At 42.7% G+C, this 23,221-nt stretch overlaps 1 protein-coding gene across 1 annotated transcript in view; it reads left to right on the top strand.

Moving 5' to 3' along the window:
• The window catches only part of man1a1 (mannosidase, alpha, class 1A, member 1), a 158,132-nt gene that overhangs the window by 32,074 nt on the left and 102,837 nt on the right, over positions 1-23,221 (top strand). Inside the window, exon 2 of the mRNA XM_020455609.2 lies at positions 8,102-8,198. Within this exon, the coding sequence (XP_020311198.1) occupies positions 8,102-8,198 (97 nt within the window). The remainder of the gene's footprint in view (positions 1-8,101; positions 8,199-23,221) is intronic.

The following is a 23,221-nucleotide window of genomic DNA, read 5'->3' on the forward strand; positions in this document are numbered from 1 at the left end:
AATAACATAGAGAGATCTCGGTTTAACGAGTCTGTCTGTCTCTCTCCCGCTCTCTGTGTGGGAGTCGATAAACTCATCTAATTTCTGGAGGAGAATGCTGGCTGGTATGGGGAGTCCACGCTGTGTTGCAAATGACTTCCCACCAGCATTCTCTACAGGGGGGCCCTCAGACAGAGAGACGAGAAGGGACTGTTTGTTTAGGCCTGGGACTGAGTGAAGCTGTTTTCATTTCATTATCAGAGAAATCAGAGTGAGAGGTGCCTTTCATTAACACCATTAGGAGCCCCTCTGGAAGTTTCTCCCACAATGTTAAAGGGGAATTTCACCCTGGGGGAATCTGGGCTTGTTTTCATCATGTCATTGCTAGGACAGTGAGATATGTTTCACACATAATTGCCCAGGAGGAAGGCAGGTCAGGGCTTCGCGCGCTGAATGATACACCCAATGACAGCTTCTGGTGTATTGATTGGGGGGGGCAAGATGTAAAAAATACATGTAGGACTGCTTTGTGACATTTTGCAAAGGCTCTGTTATAGTGATCGCACTATATGTTTTTTTGTGGGTGTAGATATGGATGTCCTTGTTCGATAGAGCTGTTGGACATCTTTCAGCGATGTTCCTTTCGGCAGATTCATTAGTAAATATACAAGCAGACACATTTTTTCCAGTCTCTGAAATACTACAACTTGTGTTGGGGCAGTGCTTTGTGCTCTGGCCCCGCTCCCTCTCCTAAGGCTGGTTTTTAATTTGAAAGGAGGCGGACACTTAGAACAATCATTTGGGTAAAACTGAAAGAACTGACCAGACGCAATGTCTTCAAGTGATTCCTCTCATCAACATGAATTTGACGATGGAGCATCTATTAGCTACATGGTGAGATTCACCCATACATATTTCAACCGGAATATAGCAAAAAGGATTTGAAACAGAGTTGGATTTAGCTAACGTTAAAAGCTCCACTACAGCCGAAGCCAGCACCAAGAGATGACAAATGCGGTGCCTAGCTAAGTGAGTTATTTGTCCTGCAAACCACTTAGCTAGTGAACTTTAGTGTATTTGCTGGCTAACATACAGTAGCAGAACTGTATCCTGTGAACTGTATCCCTCTCGAGGGATAAGATTTTATGCTGGATTTCAAGCAGATGATTTATGAGGAGCTGAATAGCAGTTTGATCATGACAACACTCCTCCCACAGCTTTGCAATTATTTACTGAACCTCTACGGTACGTTTCTTTGTAATGGCAATTTCATCTTGACCACCTCTCCTGTCATCTGCTGATCACCAGCTCTCTAAACTACGGATTGTTTCACCAGATAATGTGATTTAACCAAACATTTTTGGTATCCTTTGCTAGGAGTTATAGGATAGACCTGTACTGTTTGGTGTAGCACAGAGACCAACTTTAGCGATGCTGTCTTCGTCCTCGATTGGGGATAAACAGGACTCTTTTTTTTAAATTTATTTTATTTCACCTTTATTTAACCAGGTAGGCTAGTTGAGAACAAGTTCTCATTTGCAACTGCGACCTGGCCAAGATAAAGCATAGCAGTGTGAGCATACAACAAAGAGTTACACATGGAGTAAACAATTAACAAGTCAATAACACAGTAGAAAACAAAGGGGGGGTCTATATACAATGTGTGCAAAAGGCATGAGGAGGTAGGCAAATAATTACAATTTTGCAGATTAACACTGGAGTGATAAATGATCAGATGGTCATGTACAGGTAGAGATATTGGTGTGCAGAAGAGCAGAAAAGTAAATAAATAAAAACAGTATGGGATGAGGTAGGTGAAAAGGGTGGGCTATTTACCAATAGACTATGTACAGCTGCAGCGATCGGTTAGCTGCTCAGATAGCTGATGTTTGAAGTTGGTGAGGGAGATAAAAGTCTCCAACTTCAGCGATTTTTGCAATTCGTTCCAGTCACAGGCAGCAGAGTACTGGAACGAAAGGCGGCCAAATGAGGTGTTGGCTTTAGGGATGATCAGTGAGATACACCTGCTGGAGCGCGTGCTACGGATGGGTGTTGCCATCGTGACCAGTGAGCTGAGATAAGGCGGAGCTTTACCTAGCATAGACTTGTAGATGACCTGGAGCCAGTGGGTCTGGCGACGAATATGTAGCGAGGGCCAGCCGACTAGAGCATACAAGTCGCAGTGGTGGGTGGTATAAGGTGCTTTAGTGACAAAACGGATGGCACTGTGATAGACTGCATCCAGTTTGCTGAGTAGAGTGTTGGAAGCCATTTTGTAGATGACATCGCCGAAGTCGAGGATCGGTAGGATAGTCAGTTTTACTAGGGTAAGCTTGGCGGCGTGAGTGAAGGAGGCTTTGTTGCGGAATAGAAAGCCGACTCTTGATTTGATTTTCGATTGGAGATGTTTGATATGAGTCTGGAAGGAGAGTTTGCAGTCTAGCCAGACACCTAGGTACTTATAGACGTCCACATATTCTAGGTCGGAACCATCCAGGGTGGTGATGCTAGTCGGGCATGCAGGTGCAGGCAGCGACCGGTTGAAAAGCATGCATTTGGTTTTACTAGCGTTTAAGAGCAGTTGGAGGCCACGGAAGGAGTGTTGTATGGCATTGAAGCTTGTTTGGAGGTTAAATAGCACAGTGTCCAAAGACGGGCCGAAAGTATATAGAATGGTGTCGTCTGCGTAGAGGTGGATCAGGGAATCGCCCGCAGCAAGAGCAACATCATTGATATACACAGAGAAAAGAGTCGGCCCGAGAATTGAAACCTGTGGCACCCCCATAGAGACTGCCAGAGGACCGGACAGCATGCCCTCCGATTTGACACACTGAACTCTGTCTGCAAAGTAATTGGTGAACCAGGCAAGGCAGTCATCCGAAAAACCGAGGCTACTGAGTCTGCCGATAAGAATATGGTGATTGACAGAGTCGAAAGCCTTGGCAAGGTCGATGAAGACGGCTGCACAGTACTGTCTTTTATCGATGGCGGTTATGATATCGTTTAGTACCTTGAGTGTGGCTGAGGTGCACCCATGACCGGCTCGGAAACCAGATGCAGGTACGGTGGGATTCGAGATGGTCAGTGACCTCTAATTCCATGTCCAGTTGCAGGGGGTTTGAATTTAGAAAATAAATACTTTTTTTTTGCTTCATAAAGTAATCCAACAATATGTGCACAGCCAATCGTGTTTATTTCAAGTCTTCTCACTCATTGATCGAGACAGGTCTCTGTCATCAGAGACAGGTCTCTGTCATCAATTTGGGGTGGGACACCCACCTGTCTCCATCAATGAGATAAGACTTGAAATAGACAAGGTGTTGGGCAGTAATGAACATTATCTGATGTAAGAATCTGTAACTACAATTCTCTGCACTTGTGTGTCTCTACACCTGAGAAACACTTGGACACGCTGAACTGTAATACACAGTTCATACAAAACAAAATGACATGTTGCTTTTACCATAAAACATTGTTTTTGAATACACAGTTCTCTTTTGTTAGCATTAAATAGTGTACACTCGCCTGTATTTTAGATTCTGAAACATTTTGATAAAACGAACATTCTTCGTATATCTGAATGTCTAGCATCTGTTTGATGATAAAAATGTACAGCTTCTATAAATATATTCTGTGAATCCATAAGGGCAGACACATTGAGAAGATTGATAGAGAATATCCATATTTATTTAAGCCCTACATCAGGGCTTTCCAACCATGTTCCTGGAGAGCTACCATCCTGTAGGTTTTCATTCCGACCATAATATAGCACACCTGATTTCTAATTATTAGCTGTGTTTACACAGGCAGGCCAATTCTGTTTTTTTTCCCTCCACTAATTAGTCTTAATCAGATATTTTTCAGATCTGATTTGTCAAAAGACCAAATAGGTGGCTAAAGAAGGTGTGAAAAGTCTTAGGAATGCACTTCTTACACAGTATGAATTGTTTTGTATGGGAGATTGAGGGGAATTGGCACATCAATCGCTCTCATACAATACATTTACTGTCAAAGCACAACCCTGCACAACAAAAACCCCCTTCCTCATCTCAAAGTACTGTCTGTAAACCTCCCCCAGCTCATTGACTTTGACAGATTATTCTTGTCAATAGTAGCCTTTTGCAGGGGAATTTTGTATTGTGTTTTGAGAATCTGCAGGGAGAATAATGAGGTGCTTGTGTCATGAATGTCTTTGTGTCATTACTGTTGTAGTCTTGCTTTATACCTTTCAGTGTCCCTTGTTGTTCTCCATAACCGCAAGGTGTTTCCGCTCCCTCATGCTTGTGTATTCAAAATGCCCCCGCTTTGGGGTATTTTTCAGCAGGACACTGGAATGACTCCAGATAACCGGAGTTTTACTAAAAGAGAAAGGGGTAGACTAAATTGATTCCATGGTCTGGAAGGTACTCTGTGGTCATCAAGCTACCTCTAATGACCTGTAACCAGATAACACAAACACTGCCCAATTCATACAAATTGAGCTATCTTTGCCGTCAGCTTGTAAATATTTTGGCCAATTTATCTTCACTAGCTAGGAATTGGAAGTGCATGTTGGTGGAATCAGATTGTATACCACCTACAACAAAATACACAATTTAACCACTAATTGTATTGATCTCTATTAGACTGGCTAGCTAAGCATACCTAACATGGACATTTCAATATTGTCAGTTTGCTGTTGGTTAACTAGCATCACTAAATTGGCAGTAAGATTGCTAGCCAGCTGAGACTGGCTGAAAACCAACTAAACAACCATAGACTATGTATACTCATTCATCATGGCTACCAACACACAGAGTAAGTTATCTATATCGACAATTCTATTTTTAACCAGTGTTTTCCAGACAAGGGTGAAATAGAGGGCTATGAAATTGAGATGCTTTTTATTTGGTACCATTAGCTAACTTACGTTAGCTAAGGTCAGTCAAAGATAGAACGAATCTCTGGTAGCTAGAATGGTGAAAGATGACACATTTTCACACTTGTTTGTAATTAGCACAGCCATGATGGGCATGATGACAAACAGTGAAAAACAACCCTTTTCAAAAAAAATATTGCCAAGAGAACTTTTGAGATTACTGTGTTGGCTGTTCAAAGTAAAAAATGTAAAACGCCATTATTCATGTTTGTGGGAACTCCCCCTCTACCTAGCGGGCGGTATCAGCATTCGCTATGAATGTCGGACTTTGTGGTTCACCATGAGCAGACCAATACACAGGGAGTCGAAACTTCCCGACTCTACCAAATGAAAATGTGCTAGTTCTAGCTTGTGGTTTGGATAATTGTGATGTTGATGATAAAAACGTAATGTTGTTAATATAGTAATGACTATCTGCCGTGACAGAGCCGGGGTGAAATTCCCTTTTAAGCCTTCGTAGTGTGCTTTCCATGATGGACTGATCAAAACACCCTCTCTCACTTAGGCTAAACAATTGTGACTGTGAAAGGCAGGCCCGGTCCTGGCTGTTCTGCTGCCCTAGACAAGACAAAAAACAATTGCCACCCTCTTATACCCCCGTGAAACTAGAATAGTCCCAGTAGGCAAAATGACATTGAAAAGATGTCTAAAATATGAATTTTTCCAGAAGTTTAAGTTGGGTTCATTTTAGGTTCTGAATGAAAGATGAAAATATGTATTTTCCGGACATTTAAAATACTTATTTTCCGGATGTTGAAATCTGGTTTATTTTCGGTTCTGAATGAAAGTTGAAAAGACGTATTGAATAGATTACATTAGAGTTAAGTAGGGTACATTACATTGTATTGCACTATACTCAACTGTGCTATACTGGTGTACTGAACTATACTTTGCTGTACTGTGCTGTCCAAACATTTGAAACTGATGTCTATGATTGGTTAAGATTTGGTCCGGACAAATGTTTGGGCCACGTCAAGGCCGGTCCGATCCAAATCTGAACCAAATATAGACGCCTATGTTTGGGCCAAATATAGGCCGGTCCGAACCGAATGTCTGTGGACGTTGAAATCGGGACCAGACCAAATCTGAACTAAACATAGACGTCCAGTCTGTGGACGTTGAAATCGGGACCAGACCAAATCTGAACTAAACATAGACGTCCAGTCGGTGGATGTTGAAATCGAGGCTGGTCCGTACCGGCCAAAAGAATGTTGTTGGTCTGTGCTTACTGGGGTGTAGCCTAGAGTGTCGGCCCGCAATGACATTTTCTGAATGCCCATCCATGAGGTAAGCCTACCGTTTGTAAAACAGGCAGTTGCATTGGCTTTATTAGGCCCCATTCCTGTGACTAATCATTTTGTCTATTTCAACTCTGAATATCAGCTACCTAACTGTATCAGGAGTTATCCCGAGCCTACCACAGCAGTGAGTCTCTCCAACAGCACCTTGGCGAGGGGCACTCGGCATGCATAAGCAAAATGTTTTGCGCCCCTGCTTTTGAAAAGGTGGGCACTGCTTATCAAGGGGCGGCATTAGCTCTCATCAACATATCTTATATTCCACTGGGTTAGAGAAATTGTCATTCTTTTTGGGCAGAATGTTGTGAAGTTTTATATGTTGGGGGTGTGTCTAGGTCAGTTTAGCTCGGTTAAAATGCCACCCCCCCATTCTGTCGCTGTAGGCGGACCGCCTAATCCTTCTAATCCATCTCTGCTCTCTGTCACAGGCAGCAGACTTTTTAACACTCAATTTAATTCCAATCTTTCCACATTTGTGCTCCAATCATTCGTGCATTAGCAACATCATCTCATCATTTGAAATGGTGGTAACCAATAGAGAACACAGCGGTTGCTCTGGTTTTCACATTGCAGGAAGGGCACACATCATTAATAAACACCTTGCCATTGTGTTTTTCTCCGCTTAAGTATCAGAGAAAGATGAGTCGATCTCAGAAAACGCTCCAGAAAATACTGATCTGTAAACAAAGGAGTAGGCCTAATCTCTCTGCTTAAGAGGGACCGTTATTGTTTCTGTCCATTGACTACCCTCATCCACTTAGATTGTTTTGCTAGTGATCTTCAATAGCCAGCATTGAATTGTGGACCCTATTTCCCTATGTGGATCTGACAAGCTGAGAGTCTTGAGGAAAACATCATTTTAATCTCTGTCTGGTCTTCTCATCTTTTGCTCGAGGGGGATTTCAGCTTCAATCTGCCTCTGTATCAACTTTAGAGAATGGCAGCATATTTCTCTCTCTTCTCCTTTACAGCCTAATCCTCCCAACAACAAACACTGGAGGACACACTGGGAGTCGCTGCCCTGCAGAAGAGAACTGAGATGTGACAGTGCAGAGAGAGATTTCGACACTAGCACTGTGTTGGGGTGCATTGTTGGTGCAACCAGACAACCCATTACCTTCCAATTGATCATTTATGGCCTGTTATTTTCCCATATGCAAACTTAGTTGGACTGTATAATGACCGAAAGCAGTGGTGTTGCAATATTAAATGGGTAACATAATCTCACTGGCACTCAACAAATTAAACTTTATAGATTGCAGTTTTAAGTGAGTAATATACCTTTTCATTAAAATGTGTAAACGTTGAAAAGCTGTCCTCGTTTTGAACAGTTTTTATCTGCCACCATCTGGATCGCTTCACCAGGGAGAGGGAGCAAACGGCTTTATGCTGTAATCGCCATGTAGGGTTTTTTTTATAGCTATGATTCCATTGATTTTTAAGGAGGATTAGGTGTAAATTATAGTCTTTGGGACCAAAAATAGATACGGTCAGAAGACACTGATTGAAGAACAACCTTGTGACGCATGTAGCTTAGAAATTCAGCATGTAATGTAGAGTATAGATGTCTCTCAGTGGTTAAGTATCACAAACCAGGGTCACTGAATATGTCAAACTGAGACTTTTTCTTGTGTAATGTCAAGGTCTATTAAATGATTGACAGACTTCCCTGCACAGTTAATATCTGAGGTGACAACAGGATGTTGTCCAACATAAAATAGCCTGAAGTCTGCTCCATGTCACAAATACACCCTTATTTAACAAAACAAATACTTAACTGGAAACCTGCCCATAATGACCAAAACACCCAAATAAGTGAATCACCCTTCCACCCTTCATAGATCTGCTAAGACTAAACCAAATTTCCCCCTTGTCCCCCCTTCCCTTCCTCTCCCTTTGCCCACAGATGATGAAGTTTGCCTGGGACAGTTACAAGCGATACGCCTGGGGATCCAATGAGCTGAGGCCTGTCTCCATGCAAGGCCACTCCAGCAATCTGTTTGGTGAGTATCTGTCCCCATTCCCGTTCAGTCCCGCAGACAGCTGATTCATTCCCGCCCCCTGCTGCCATCAGGCTTGCCCCACAGATTAGGACCAAATTGGCAATCAGTCAAAGCTATATTGACCAAAAATATAAACGCAACATGCAACAATTTCAAAGATTTTACTGAATTACAGGTCATATAAGGAAATCAGTCAATTGAAGTAAATAAATTAGGCCCTAATCTATGGATTTCACATGACTGGGAGTACAGATATGCATCTGTTGGTCACCAATTTAAAGAAAATAAAAAAATAAAGTAGGGCCGTGATTCAGAAAACCAGTCAGTATCTGGTTTGACCACCATTTGCCTCATGTTACATGACACATAGAGTTGATCAGGCTGTTGATTGTGGCCTGTGGAATGTTGTCCCACACCTCTTCAATGGCTGTGATGTTGCTGGATATGAGCAGGAACTGGAACACACTGTCATACATGTCGATCCAGAGCATCCCAAATGTGCTCAATGGGTGGCATGTCTGGTGAGTATGCAGGCCATGAAAGAACTGGGACATTTTCAGCTCCCAGGAATTGTGTACAGATCCCTGGAAACATTGGGCCGTGCATTATCATTCTGAAACGTGGCCGTGCGGCGGATGAATGACATGACAATGGGCCTCAGGATCTCGTCACGGTGTCTCTGTGCATTCAAATTGCCATCAATAAAATGCAATTGTGTTTGTTGACTCTATCTTATGCCTGGCCATAGAGTAATCCCACCACCACCATGGCACACTCTGTTCACAACGTTGACGTCAGCAAACTTCTCGCCCACACAACGCCACACGTGGTCTGCGTTTGTTAGGCCGGTTGGACGTACTGCCAAATTCTCTAAAACGACATTGGAGGTGATTTATGGTAGAGAAATTAACGTGGAGGTCGAAAGAAACGCACACCTGTTTAGGCGAGGCGCAGGCTAGCGGAGTAGAGCACTTGAAAAATTAAAGCAGAGCCGCACACTCTAGGAGCTCAGATGCAATATTTTAATAACCAACAAGCTGACAAGCAGACAAGCTGTCTTCATCAGAGTATAATAAGAAATTAACATTCAATAATCTGGCAACAGCTCCGGTGGACATTCCTGCAGTTGCGTGCTCCCTCAACTTGACATCTGTAGCATTATGTTGTGTGACATGATGTCACATTTTAGAGTGGCCTTTTGTTGTTCCCAGCACAAGGTGCACCTGTGTAGCGATCATGCTGTTCAATCTGCTTCTTGATATGCCACACCTGTCAGGTGGATGGATTATCTTGGCAAAGGAGAAATGCAAACTCACAGGGATGTAAACAAATTTGTGTACAAAATTTTGGAAAGAAATAAGCTTTTTGTTGGGACCAACACTTTGCCTTTATATTTTTGTTCAGTGTATTAGTCAATAATCCTGTGGTGCCGGGTCGGGGAGAGGAGAGGGTACCTGGAGCACCACCGAGTCTGTTCTTCCACAGTCGGGCTGGGAGGCTCAGACAAAAGCTGCATTGTATCGTCTACTGAAATTGTAATCTTGTTTTTTTAGTGGATGGTATCGCTGCTGCTGTCTACGTCTATTGAAGATGTATCGCTGATGGAACCTTTTCTGCCTGGCACAGAGGATTTCATAAATATATTTTTGAGTAATAAACCTTTTGTTTACACATGCTTTTTAAGAAACTCTTTTAGTAAACTCTCCTCTCTGTAGTAAGTGGAGAAAGCTCTTAATAGTTGGTATAGGCTTTGATATGCTTTGATGGAAGCATCTCTTGACTGATAGATTCAGATCGACGCACATTGTTTTGTCGTCTCTGAGATTTGGTGCACAGAAGACTGCAATACACTATATATGTTTCACCCCCCTATGTCTGTGAATTCTATGGCTGCTGGGTATTTGCTGGACATTGAGAGCGGTTCATTAAGGTGTGTGTGTTTTAAAGGGAGGTAATTGAGTTAAAGGCAGTGAGGTAGTGTGTTTCTCAAAGTGTTGCTGCTTCCTTTCTCTCTTTCATATGTGAGACATACTAGAGAATACTGTATGCTGCTGCATGACTCCTGGGGGGGAACGGAACGATTGCAGTTTTCTTGTTTACACACACACACACACACATCCCCCTCCTGTGTGGTTGGTATACGCTACATGTCTTGTACCACAGAATGCCCCATTATTTGTTTTATTAAGATGCAGTACTTGCCAAATGGAAGTGAACAATGACATGTGTTTTTCCCCCACCTCTCTCTTCCTCCTCCAGCAAACCACTCGGCACAGCTAGTTCCTCTTAGTGTATTACAAGCCATTTGTTATAGCCATTACTATCATTGAGTTTCATTTTGTGGAGTTAAATGAATACTCCATGTTCGAAGGACCTCACTTCCATTTGCAGATGAAGGATGAGTAAATGCTTTGGTTCACCGATCCTGGTTTGTATGCAGTGGGTTGAGGTGGCTTATTCTGGGTGGTATTTAACTAAAACTCCTGTTTAATTCACAAAGCTTGAACATTGTTAAATTATTTGGGGAAATAATTGATCATTGGCTTTGATATTTGACTTGCATTAACTGTGATCCATAATTAGTGTGAACATGAAGACGTTTTCTGTTGGACTCAAAACACTGTAAACACACCAGGAAATCAGGTCCAAGTGAGTTTAATTTTGGAAATCTGTACCCAAGTATTCCCATAATAGAGAGGCACGTGCTTGTATACAAATGTAAGAAGGGTTTGAAATGGTTATATTTTTTAGTCAAATCTTATATCTGTTTGGGATTATTGTGGTCAAATTGCAGTCTTCAAGTGATTTGTAATTATGTTCCGGCCTCCGGACCATCCAAAAATTCGGCCCGCGGCTGAATCTAGTTGATGATCCCTGCATTACAATGTAATACATTTGATCAACTTTATTTGTAGATTTCATTAGTAATAGAGTTATAGTAAGTAATACAGTCCAGTTACAGTTATGACGAGATGTAAAAAATATGAATTTGGTTCTGCTCGCCATTGTTAACTACACAAGTTGTATGTTGTCCTCGGTGTCTGATTACATACCATTTCCAGCCTTTCATAATAACATAATTAGACTCTTTTTTTGGGACTAAATTCAGTCATCCTTTTCACCCTCATCATTCAGATAATTCAGTGTTTCCCCTAGGATTTTTTTCAGCAGCAGTGGCTGTTGGCCTATGGCGGTTCTAGTGTTAAGACTTCCTCTATCGTAACACTTCCTCTCCCCTCCCTCTCTTAATGTGGCCTAATTAAATTTAAACAATGAGGATATTTGTTTGGTTCTAATAAGATGTCTGTCCAGCTGTAAGTGAGCTCTGGTATGTGATAGGCTGTATGTGGGTGTGCTGTGCTGGATGGCCTGTGACAGTTGGGAGTGGTGTGTTGACAGGCTTGCAGATGGGCCTGATACCCAGGCTGTCTGGGGCTGTCTTACAGAGGTGCTAAATGAGGTGTGGAGGAGAGCGCTCTCTCTCTCTCTCTCTCTCTCGGTCTGTCTCTTTCTATCCTCTCCCCTCTCTCTCTCTCTCTCTCTCTCTCTCTCTATGTGATGAACAGCTCTCCTCTGCACCACCGATGACACCAGTCACTTCAGACACAGGCAATATTCCCACACGGAGCTCCCATTCTAATTAAAACATCTCTCTAATATCCCATGAATGTTCTCCAGCCTCACTCATAACTTTCCATTAGGGACAGGAGTTGCATATAACTTTTTGCCAGCGCTCACCTCGTGAAGTATGGCACCTCATTTAAAGGCCGTATACAGATTCTTCCTACTTAATCGTTTACTCTCTTGAAATAGTTTCTAACAATTTTGGTGATTAGACTTTCATGTTTAACTGAGAATTTCAATCACCCTTGTGTAAATTCTATTTAATTATCAGGGATTTAAGATATGCAAATGCCCTTCTGAGATAGTCCTCTGAATCTTTAATGGCAGATTACTTTGTCTTGGTTTTGGAGCATTTATCAGTCCTTGCCCTTTCCGTATTCCATTTTCAGAGAAATACATTTATTTGCAAGATCTCAGCTGAGAATCTACTTTGTTTAGAAGGAAGCCTCATTAACTTGCTTCCACAACACTGGAACAGACAAAGGCAATTATGTTGTCTTCAACGGCGCTTGCCAAGCCTATTTTTATGTTTCTTGGATATGCTGTAAAGGACAAGGTTATAACTCCTTTAATGTGCCATTGATTGCAGCACAAGAGCCCCAAAGCTTGACAATAGTACTTTTCTTCAACCTGTTTTCATCACAAGGAAGAAAAAAGGCTCTCAACCATGGTCAAAGGTGGCCGGAGAACAACTTCCTTATGAAATATTCATGACTTTGCAGCAGCCTCTTTTAATACAAGTTACAGCTTTCCCGCTTCTCTCCTGCCTGCCGTCACTACAAGGCTTCATTACAGGCATAGGATTTACCTGCCAAAATGTGATTAACGCCCTTAATTTAGCCAGGTATGCTGGAAACAAGATATTCTGTCACTGGCATTTATTCCTGTCACCCACTCTCATAACGGCACACAGTGACGAGCGAAGGGGCGTCCAATGGTTTTCAGCACCACACAGCCCATCCGGTGCTCCTGCTCTCCACTGTCTGCTGTCTGAGAGGTCACACACACACGCCAATCATCACTCGAGGGCCCTGACAACCACCCCACGCCAAGACTCATATCCAGGGGCCGCGGTGAGAGAGGGAGCCATTTACTGAAATGTGTACCCGGTGGTGCCTTAAGGGGGAGGGTACTGGTTGAACATACACACACAGATACTACCTATGCCACTCCCAAGCCAAGGATAAACTCAGTCGGCCTCCTATTAATTAAGAAATGGCGGAGCTTTGCATTATTAATCTATGTTAGTGCTTGGTTAATGGGACCTGAGGTATGCATAATACATGGCCTGACATCTGCTCTGCGACGCGCTGTTTACCTGGGAAGACCAGGCTGAGGCATTGATGACAGTGCTCTGTTTTTCCTTCTCTAGTGGGTTACGGCTGCTCCGCCAGCTGCAGATGCATGCAGGAGCCAGATGGGCCAGATGCATACGCCCTGCTCTGCCTTGCAGGAAGTCGGCCTGGAAGCCAACAATGCTCTAGTTCAGAAAGTAGGCCTAGACTCTGGGCTTTAGGATGCCACTTGTTCAAACGTCTATTGAAGAATCTTTTCATATGAGACACTGCTGGGAAAGCAACACTTTTCCGAGACCCTTCCTTGCAATTAGATTTAGAATGTCCCAGAGATTTGACACACTTGCCTACCGTTATTGTACCTTATTATTTCTTCCGTTTTGTCCTTTTCAGTCCAACCTCATGGTGCATCCGTGATTGTAATCGTACTTGCTACCCGAGTCGATGTGTTATGACATGTTTTTTTTTGTTTGGACTAGGTCTCCTGTCTCCAGGGTTGGGAAATGAATAATAGAGCCTGGGAATGTTGTCCTAATATAATTGTAGTTATTCGGTCTGATCAATGAAGTCAGTCAAGTCCTGCTGATGTCTCCGTTCCCGCATGGCTTGACTAATTAATACCTACCCTTCGCATGTCTCCTTGTTAATGAGGAAAGTAAATCAAATGGGTTATTTATATTGTGGAGAGAATAAAGGGAATGCATGCAGTTTTTTTCCTAATTGATTTCGTAAGTGATTTCTCACTCGCGACATGAGCGTGAAGCCTCTATCAAGTTGCATCTAATTAAACCTAGAATTGACAGAGATGAGAGAATGGTTTTGTGCCAAAGTGTTGTTTGGAAATGAGTCTCCGTTAACTGTTCTACTTCCATTGTAGACATTTTAGGCAAAACCTGAGGACTGTGTTCTCTAGAATATGAAATGAAGAATTCTGTGTCTGAGTACACTTGTTTTATGCACGTCTATAAAGTAGTTCACTTAAACATGTCAGAATGTTTTTTAAATTAGTTGTTAGCTAAATTGTGATCCATAATATTGAGTAATTTGAATGGTCTGGGGGTAGTTCCAGTACCCGTGTAGTTGGGCAGGAAATCAAAGAAGATTGTTTATGACTAGCCAGAGGAGATGTAGCTATTTTCTGAAGTCCCTCTTCTACTACCCCTTCTCTCTGAATTGCTAGATGTATCGAGGCATTTTCCTGTGGGTTTTTTTCCGTCATCCCATCACACCACTCCTCCTACAGGGGTTGGTAGGCCAGTCAATAGGAGTGATGGGAAGTTCGGCTCTTTTTACTAAAAATAATGAATCTTTTGACTTATTTTGTTCATTTGATCCACATGCAGGACCCAAACGATGAAATACAAAACCTCTCGTTCATCATAGGGGGCTTATTGGAGCTGTCATTTGTGACTGAGTCTTGTACTTTGTTTGAAGCACACTATGTATTAATGGCACCTGTTTGAACTTGTTATCAGTATAAAAGACACCTGTCCACAACCTCAAACTGTCACACTCCAAACTCCACTATGGCCAAGACCAAAGAGCTGTCAAAGGACACCAGAAACAAAATGGTAGACCTGCACCAGGCTGGGAAGACTGAATCTGCAATCGGTAAGCAGCTTGGTTTGAAGAAATCAACTGTGGGAGCAATTATTAGGAAATGGAAGACATACAAGACCACTGATAATCTCCCTCGATCTGGGGCTCCACGCAAGATCTCACCCCGTGGGGTCAAAATGATCACAAGAACGGTGAGCAAAAATCCCAGAACCACACGGGCGGACCTAGTGAATGACCTGCAGAGAGCTGGGACCAAAGTAACAAAGCCTACCATCAGTAACACACTACGCCGCCAGGGACTCAAATCCTGCAGTGCCAGACGTGTCCCCCTGCTTAAGCCAGTACATGTCCAGGCCCGTCTGAAGTTTGCTAGAGAGCATTTGGATGATCCAGAAGAAGATTGGGAGAATGTCATATGGTCAGATGAAACCAAAATATAACTTTTTGGTAAAACTCAACTCGTCGTGTTTGGAGGACAAAGAATGCTGAGTTGCATCCAAAGAACACCATACCTACTGTGAAGCATGGGGGTGGAAACATCATGCTTTGGGGCTGTTTTTCTGCAAAGGGACCAGGACGACTGATCCGTGTAAAGGAAAGAATGAATGGGGCCATGTATTGTTTGATTTTGAGTGACAACCTCCTTCTATCAGCAAGGGCATTGAAGATGAAACGTGGCTGGGTCTTTCAGCATGACAATGATCCCAAACACACCGCCCTGGCAATGGAGTGGCTTCGTAAGAAGCATTTCAAGGTCCTGGAGTGGCCTATCCAGTCTCCAGATCTCAACCCCATAGAAAATCTTTGGAGGGAGTTGAAAGTCCGTGTTGCCCAGCAACAGCCCCAAAACATCACTGCTCTAGAGGAGATCTGCACGGAGGAATGGGCCAAAATATCAGCAACAGTGTGTGAAAACCTTGTGAAGACTTACAGAAAACATTTGACCTCTGTCATTGCCAACAAAGGGTATATAACAAAGTATTGAGAAACTTTTGTTATTGACCAAATACTTTTTTTCCACCATAATTTGCAAATAAATTCATTAAAAATCCTACATTGTGATTTTTCTGGATTTTTTTTCCTCATTTTGTCTGTCATAGTTGAAGTGTACCTATGATGAAAATTACAGGACTCTCATCTTTTTAAGTGGGAGAACCTGCACAATTGGTGGCTGACTAAATACTTTTTTGCCCCACTGTATATAGATACACAGATGATTTGGTGCGATTCGGTTTGGTTAGAGAACGAATCGATGTGATTTGGTTCGATACGATACTCTTTGTTGCACTCAAATTTGTTGCATAAATACATTCATTTTCCATTCTAAATTCAAATCTGCTGCTGATGATGGAGCATATGAACTGAGTCTGTTTAGAGCTGGGCCTGTGTGAGCTGGGCCTGTGTGAGCTGGGCCTGTGTGAGCTGAGTCTGTTTGTGCTGGGGTTGTCTGTCTGTCTCTCACAATCACCCACTAATTAACTTGTAATTTTTGCAGATTAAGTGTTTGAGCTAGTTATTTATCATTTCCAAATTAGCTATAATATTGCCAATGGATTTTCTTTTTTACATATATTTGTGTAAAAAAAAATCCATTGGATATATATACATATATGTATGTAAAAAAAAAAATTCCATTGGCAATATTATAGCTAATTTGGAAATGATAAATAACTAATACACACACACTACCGTTCAAAAGTTTGGGGTCACTTAGAAATGTCCTTGTTTTTGAAAGAAAAGCAAAAAATGTTGTCCATTTTAAAATAACATTAAATTGATCAGAAATACAGTGTAGACATTGTTACTGTTGTAAATGACTATTGTAGCTGGAAACGGCTGATTTTTAATGGAATATCTACAGAGGCCCATTATCAGCAACCATCACTCCTGTGTTCCAATGGCACATTGTGTTAGCTAATCCAAGTTTATAATTTTAAAAGGCTAATTTGATCATTAGAAAACCCTTTTTGCAATTATGTTAGCACAGCTGAAAACTGTTTCCTGATTAAAGAAGCAATGAAACTGGCCTTCTTTAGACTAGTTTAGGATCTGGAGCATCAGCATTTGTGGTTTCGATTACAGGCTCAAAATGGCCAGAAACAGAGACCGTTCTTCTGAAACTCGTCAGTCTATTCTTGTTCTGAGAAATGAAGGCTATTCCATGCGAGAAAATGCCAAGAAACTGAAGATCCCGGCCAGCGCTGTGTATTACTCCCTTCACAGAACAGAGCAAACTGGCGCTAACCAGAATAGAAAGAGGAGTGGGAGGCCCCGGTGCACAACTGATCAGGAGGACAAGTACATTAGTGTCTAGTTTGAGAAACAGACGCCTCACAAGTCCTCAACTGGCAGCTTCAGTCTCAACATCAACAGTGAAGATGCGACTCCAGGATGCTGGCCTTCTAGGCAGAGTTGCAAAGAAAAAGCCATATCTCAGACTGGCCAATAAAAAGACAAGATTAAGATGGGCAAAGAACACAGGCACTGGACAGAGGAACTGCCTAGAAGGCCAGCATCCCGGAGTCGCCTCTTCACTGTTGATATTCAGACTGGTGTTTTGCGGACAATTTAATGAAGCTGCCAGTTGAGGACTTGTGAGGCGTCTGTTCTTCAAACGCTATATAAATAAAAATAAAGACTTCGAAAACAATCAACCATTCGGTGGGGATGAAATATATATAGATAGATAGATAGATAGATAGATAGATAGATAGCTATATATATATATATATATAGCACAACATTGAATTATAGCACAACATTGAATTTCATCCCCACCGAATGGTTTTGATTGTTTTCGAAGTCTTTATTTTATTTTTAGTAAGAAATGTTGTACCTCTTTTTCTCCCCAATTTGGTAGTTAGTCTTGTCCTATCACTGCAACTCCTGTACTGACTCGGGAAAGGCAAAGGTCGATAGCCAGGCGTCCTCCGAAACCGAGCCAAGCCGCACTCCTTCTTGACACAATGCCCCCAGAAACCAGCAACTGTGCATTGCGCTCCGCCCACCACAGGAGTTGCTAGTGCGCAATGGGATAAGAACATCCCTGTCGGCCAAATTCTCCCCTAACCCGTACAACACTGGTCCAATTGTGCGCCGCCCCAGAGCCTGGGCTTGAACCCAGAATCTCTAGTGGCACAGCTAGCACTGTGATGCAGTGCCTTAGACCACTGCGCCACTCGGGAGGCCCCTGTTTGGGAGTTTTTACAGTGTGTTTTTACAAAAGGGATTGGTGTCCTCGTTATACTACCAAAAGTATTGCTGATGGTGAACCTGAACAATCAAAATAACATCTATTGTAAGCCCTGTTCAGCAGGTAGGCTATAGCCAGATGAGTTGTCTCTGGTAGTTTACTTTAATTCTGGTAAAACACAATTTTCAATGGCGCATAGATAACAACAAACTAACAAATGACTTAGGTTGTCACTCAACTAATAAAGCCTAATATCACACAAACCATTTTAGCATTTAAATGCTGAAGGTGCTGCACAGATGTGCAAGATCAGGAACAGGCCGCCTACATCGCATTGGTCAGCGCACAGTGCGTAGTTTGACTAGGCTACTGATATTGACTGGAGTTGTTTTGGCATGCAAAATGACTTGTAGATCAATGAATGTCATCAGTTATACATGCAGTTCAACACTGAAAGAGAGGAAGCATCTTTGGATCCGAATGTAATATGAGCAACATTTTTGTCAACTGGCGGGTCGTAACGTCTGAATCGATTTTCTGACCGATGCATGCTACATTTGGATCGGTTTCAGGTCTGTGAACCGATGCACTTGTATCTTAAACATTTGAATCGGGACTGAAGCATATCAGTGAATCGTTGCATCCATACTAGGTATAAAAATATGAATATTTGATGGCTCTGGAAGAGGTCTAGTTGCAGCCACAGTTGGACTAGATTGGGATGGTTCTTGGCAGAATGCAATTGCTTGACTGCCTCGTGGGAGATTAGCACAATATCCTTCAAACTCCAGCAATCCCCCCAAACGATTCATTCTCGAGTTCGAGTGTTGAGCATAGGCAGGCGGTGTATGTTTTGGTTCTACAAAGCTGTGTCAGTTGATTTACATTCAATAATCTATTAATTGCATTCATTCTTGCACCATGTGATCAATTATCAGTTCTAAACATGTCTTTTCTTCTTTATATGCTGCCTACAGCCTGATCTATTTGTCTGCGCGCAGATGACAGACAGTTGGTGGTCGGAGCGAGCCAGAGGAGAGTGTATTAATCCTGCTGTAGAATTCATTGTGGCCAGTCAAATGACAATAATGAACTATTCACTTGGGAAAACAAATCATTACTCACGAGTCAGTAAAAAGAGTCGTTCTAAAAGAACGACTCGTTCGCGACATGCATATCACTTGTCAGTAGGCAAGTTTGTGTGCTGCTGGCTCTCATATAGTGTGTATCAAAGCTGTCATCTCACAATGCAAATAAAATACCAGTCTTGCAGATGATAAGTCCAGAGGTTCAGCAGTGACCGACACTGTTTTTAGGATTAAGAGGTCTCAATGCCCTGAACCAGAGACCACTAGCAGTCATTGGGCCAAAAGCATCGATACCTCTGTGGTTTGATCAACACTATAAGACTCCTGACATACTCATTATTTTCTATGTCTTTGAGTCTTGTTTTAAAGCACAGTAGTAGCAAGCCCTGGTGTGAGCAGAGAAGCCTCTGCCACAGCAGTGCCATGCCTAATTAACCCACAGAGATACAGTATGTATGGACAATCCTCCATCAATTAACATCAATTGCAATAGAAATACCATTGGGGAGAAGAAAAATATTCTGTCTATTTTTATTCTGCCGGGTTTGATGGGGGAGTTCAAAGAAGTCAACCCCCCCCTAGCGGATTATGATGTTACACTATCGTCCAGGTTCTGAGTTGCTGAAAGTAAAACATTCATCAGGCTTCTGAAAAGAGAAGAATAGTGGAGCCAAGCAAGCCTTATGAGAGTGCACTTCAGCTCTGTACCCCTGTGAGCTAATTTACCACTATGGCTACCGAACCGTGACACACCGTCCAGATCTGAGGCTGTGCTCGCATTAATTACCCAACAGAATCAAGTGGAGCGCCGTGCCGTGAGTGTGTGAGCGTTATCGTTTCGGCAGGGACTCCCGTGTGTGGCTTGGTGGTGATTAAGTGTCTGCTCCCAACAGAGCTCTGGAAATTCAAGAAATAGGCCTAAGTCTTTGCAAATGATGGAACAAGAGGCAGTGATTGCATCTAGATGCGAGAGTGTTTTCTTTCTGTTCGTCTTTGAGCCAGAGGCGTGTTTGATGAAGTGAGCATAACTGTGTGAAAGGATTGTTCATGAATTAGAGCTAACACCATCTCAATGTTTGTCAGTCTGATTGTTTTCTCTGATCTGCTCATTTTCTCGGAGCTGACGAATGAGTTGCTACGGCTTACAAACAGATCCATTAGGCACTGCACAGAAAAGGCTTTGCTTCTCAGCCAGCATTGCTCAGCAAGCTTGTTTTGCCATGACTATTCATTAGCTTTGTGTTCTGCTCTTAGGTCTGGCATGATGAAGACAGTCACATATACACTCACAATCCCTGGAGCATTTGCCAAGTTGCATGCTGACACCTATGGGCTTTCTGCAGGGGCTTTCTGATGAGACTGGAGGGCCCTATTGTCCTCCTCGTCTCCCAGCAGAGGACCCTCGTCTGCCCTCTGCCTGGCTGCTCTGAGATGTGCTTACCAGCAGCTTCTCGCTGAGCGGAACAAGGCTTTCTGCTTCAGCTGTAATCACCAGCGTAATCTCCTCCGTTGGAAGCTGTGCTCGTGTCCTGAAGAAAAAGGCTGTAGTGAGAGGAAGCCGCTAGCAGGAAGGAGGGAGAACAAGGGGAGGAAAAGATAAATGCCGACATAGCAGGAACAAGTCTCTGTATTAATCTGGATGATCAGAGCTCCAGTGTGATTATGATGTGGAGCTACACTAAGAGGATAACAGATCCTTTCCAATTCCTCTGGATTATGCCCGATCGTACTGCCATATTTTATCCTTTCCCATATACTGTCATATGTAGAGTTAATGATGAGGACGATAATGACGATGAGTTGGATTCACAAGATTAAAGCTTTTCTCCAAATGCTCAAAGCACATCACATTTCTTTGCATCGCTAGAGATAAACACTCCTCAGTGTCAGTGTTGTTCTTTCAGATGTCTGGTCTCTGTTGGAAGCAGACCGACAGACTCAGGGCCCTGTGGTGTGAGCCGTAGTACCCTCGTATCTCCGTGGTGTGAGCCAGAGTACCCTCGTACCCCCGTGGTGTGAGCCGGAGTACCCTCGTACCCCCGTGGTGTGGACCGGAGTACCCCTCGCACCTCCGGTGTGTGTGGGCGGAGGTGTTTGTGAGCCGGAATACCCCTCGTACCTCTGTGGTACCCTACCTTTCTCTGTATCACATCCACCAGAGCCTCATTCCCACTGTCCCAGCGACAGAGAAGGATCTCTCAGAAGCCTTGGCTTCTCTCTGATTCACACGTGGCTGCCATCACAAAGGAAGTGAGAAGTTGTGATGGGGGAAAACATCGATACAGTTACATATGGGAATATTATTTTTGATTGGGTATCGTTTTGACTATACATCATCAGCAATATTTTTTTTGCGCTATTTTGCTGTACCTGCACCAAAATGGCACTATTTTTCCTTATTCTCTATCTTCTTCAGGACTTTTATTTCCATGTCTGCTCAAAACGTGTTTTCTCATGGCTCTGTCTTGTCCCTCTGCAGCAGGCATATATAGTGAGTAATATGTGTGGAACATCGAATCGCACTAAAATCACAGTATCGAATCGGAATACATATAGAATCGTGAGAATCGCAATACATATAGTCGGCACCAAAGTATCGTGAGGTCACTGGCAATTCACAGCCCAAGTGAAAAGGCACTCTGAGTCAGTGGCTGTAAAGAGACGCCTCTTACTGCAGCACATTGCTGTTTGAATTATGGATAAGGCCACTTGTATTGCCAACCGTAACCTTGTGTGTATCTATAGTTTCTCACACTTCTCTCTGAAGGCCCACTTCAACACAATTGCAGAATGTGACATGGTGTAAAATGGAAAATGACACAAGAGATTGACAACACAAGGCATTGCTTTCACTGGGGGCAATGTGAAGCCTTGTATGCACATTGACCTGGAAATGTTTTGCAGGCGTAAGCCAGCTTGCATCTGACTAAAATAAACACACTTGACTGGGCCACTACAGTGACATTGCCAATTACATTTTCATGCCAAATGGGTTTGAAGGTTGACTTGCTTATTGAATGTTGTTCTCTGCTCATGGCAGCTAGCCCTCCAAGCTGAAATGGGCTATCATTTGTCACATTGGCCTAGCTCTGCCCATGGAGAGGGGCTCCATATTACACACAGGCTGTATTCAAACACAATCGTATCACTTCAGGCTACTTTTTTTAACAAGTCTTTTGAAAGATAACATTCATCAGTCCAACCCAGTGTTAAGCAGTAAAGTTTCATCCAAGCTGAACCTGACCTGTGGCTATCAGGCAGGCAATGCAGGGGTATCCGGCCTTCTTTTCCTAGCATTCAAATAGGCATATTCTTCTCTCCCTTGCAACTCTTCCCTGGGTCCTTAGTCTACAAGAGAAGTGCACTGTTTTCTGTCAGTACACCTGGTAAAATAAGGGTTAATAAATAACTACGGGGGCCATATAAAATCGGATTTTTCAGTTCTGTTTTATATTTTCCTAAATTATGCTTTCTCAATTCTATTTTTCCTAGTTCTAGAATTTCTTAGATTTTCACTCTCAAAATTACAAATGTTCATAGAGAAACAACGAAATCTGATGTGCTGAGTCCTTGTTATGTAGGTCTGGAAGAAAATGAATACATTTAGATTTGAGTGTAAATCCCCTTTAATTGTTCATCTAGTGAGTGAGGAATATGCAGGTCTAGCGATTGTTCTGTGCTGGTCATTTCATGACAGAGTGCAAATAATAGATTTAAACGATATACTTTCTCATGATATACTTCTGTCAGGTAAGCCTGCTTTACAGTTAACATTTAATTGAGAAGGTTTCGGGGAATGTATTTGTCAACCGACAAGACTGTTATCACATCAACTGGCTACACACCACACAGACAGACGGGGGCAATATGGCTGCGAATTAATTGGCAGATATTGTGTTCGATTTGGCTTTTTGTGCAATGTCTTGTTTATGTCAATTTACAGTGGAGTACAGTACTTGAAAATTGCATGTACTTTCAGAATTGCTTTGGCGAGATACTCATAGGTGGGCTACTGGTAGCTCTCTATTGACCTGTTGGAGACCCCTGCTCTAATGTATTCCTTTTGTTGTGACATCTTTACTCGGGATTAACAGAATGATACCAATGAGACAGCCTATAGGGAGGAGGTCAGTGACCTGGCAGCATGATGCCAGGTCAACAACCTCTCCCTCAACGTCAGCAAGACAATGGAGCTGGTTGTAGACTACAGGAAACAAAGGACCAAGCACACTCCGTCCATATCGACAGGGCTCTATTGGAGTG

Source organism: Oncorhynchus kisutch, linkage group LG21 (genome assembly GCF_002021735.2).
Source record: "Oncorhynchus kisutch isolate 150728-3 linkage group LG21, Okis_V2, whole genome shotgun sequence".
Classification (NCBI taxonomy): domain Eukaryota; kingdom Metazoa; phylum Chordata; class Actinopteri; order Salmoniformes; family Salmonidae; genus Oncorhynchus; species Oncorhynchus kisutch.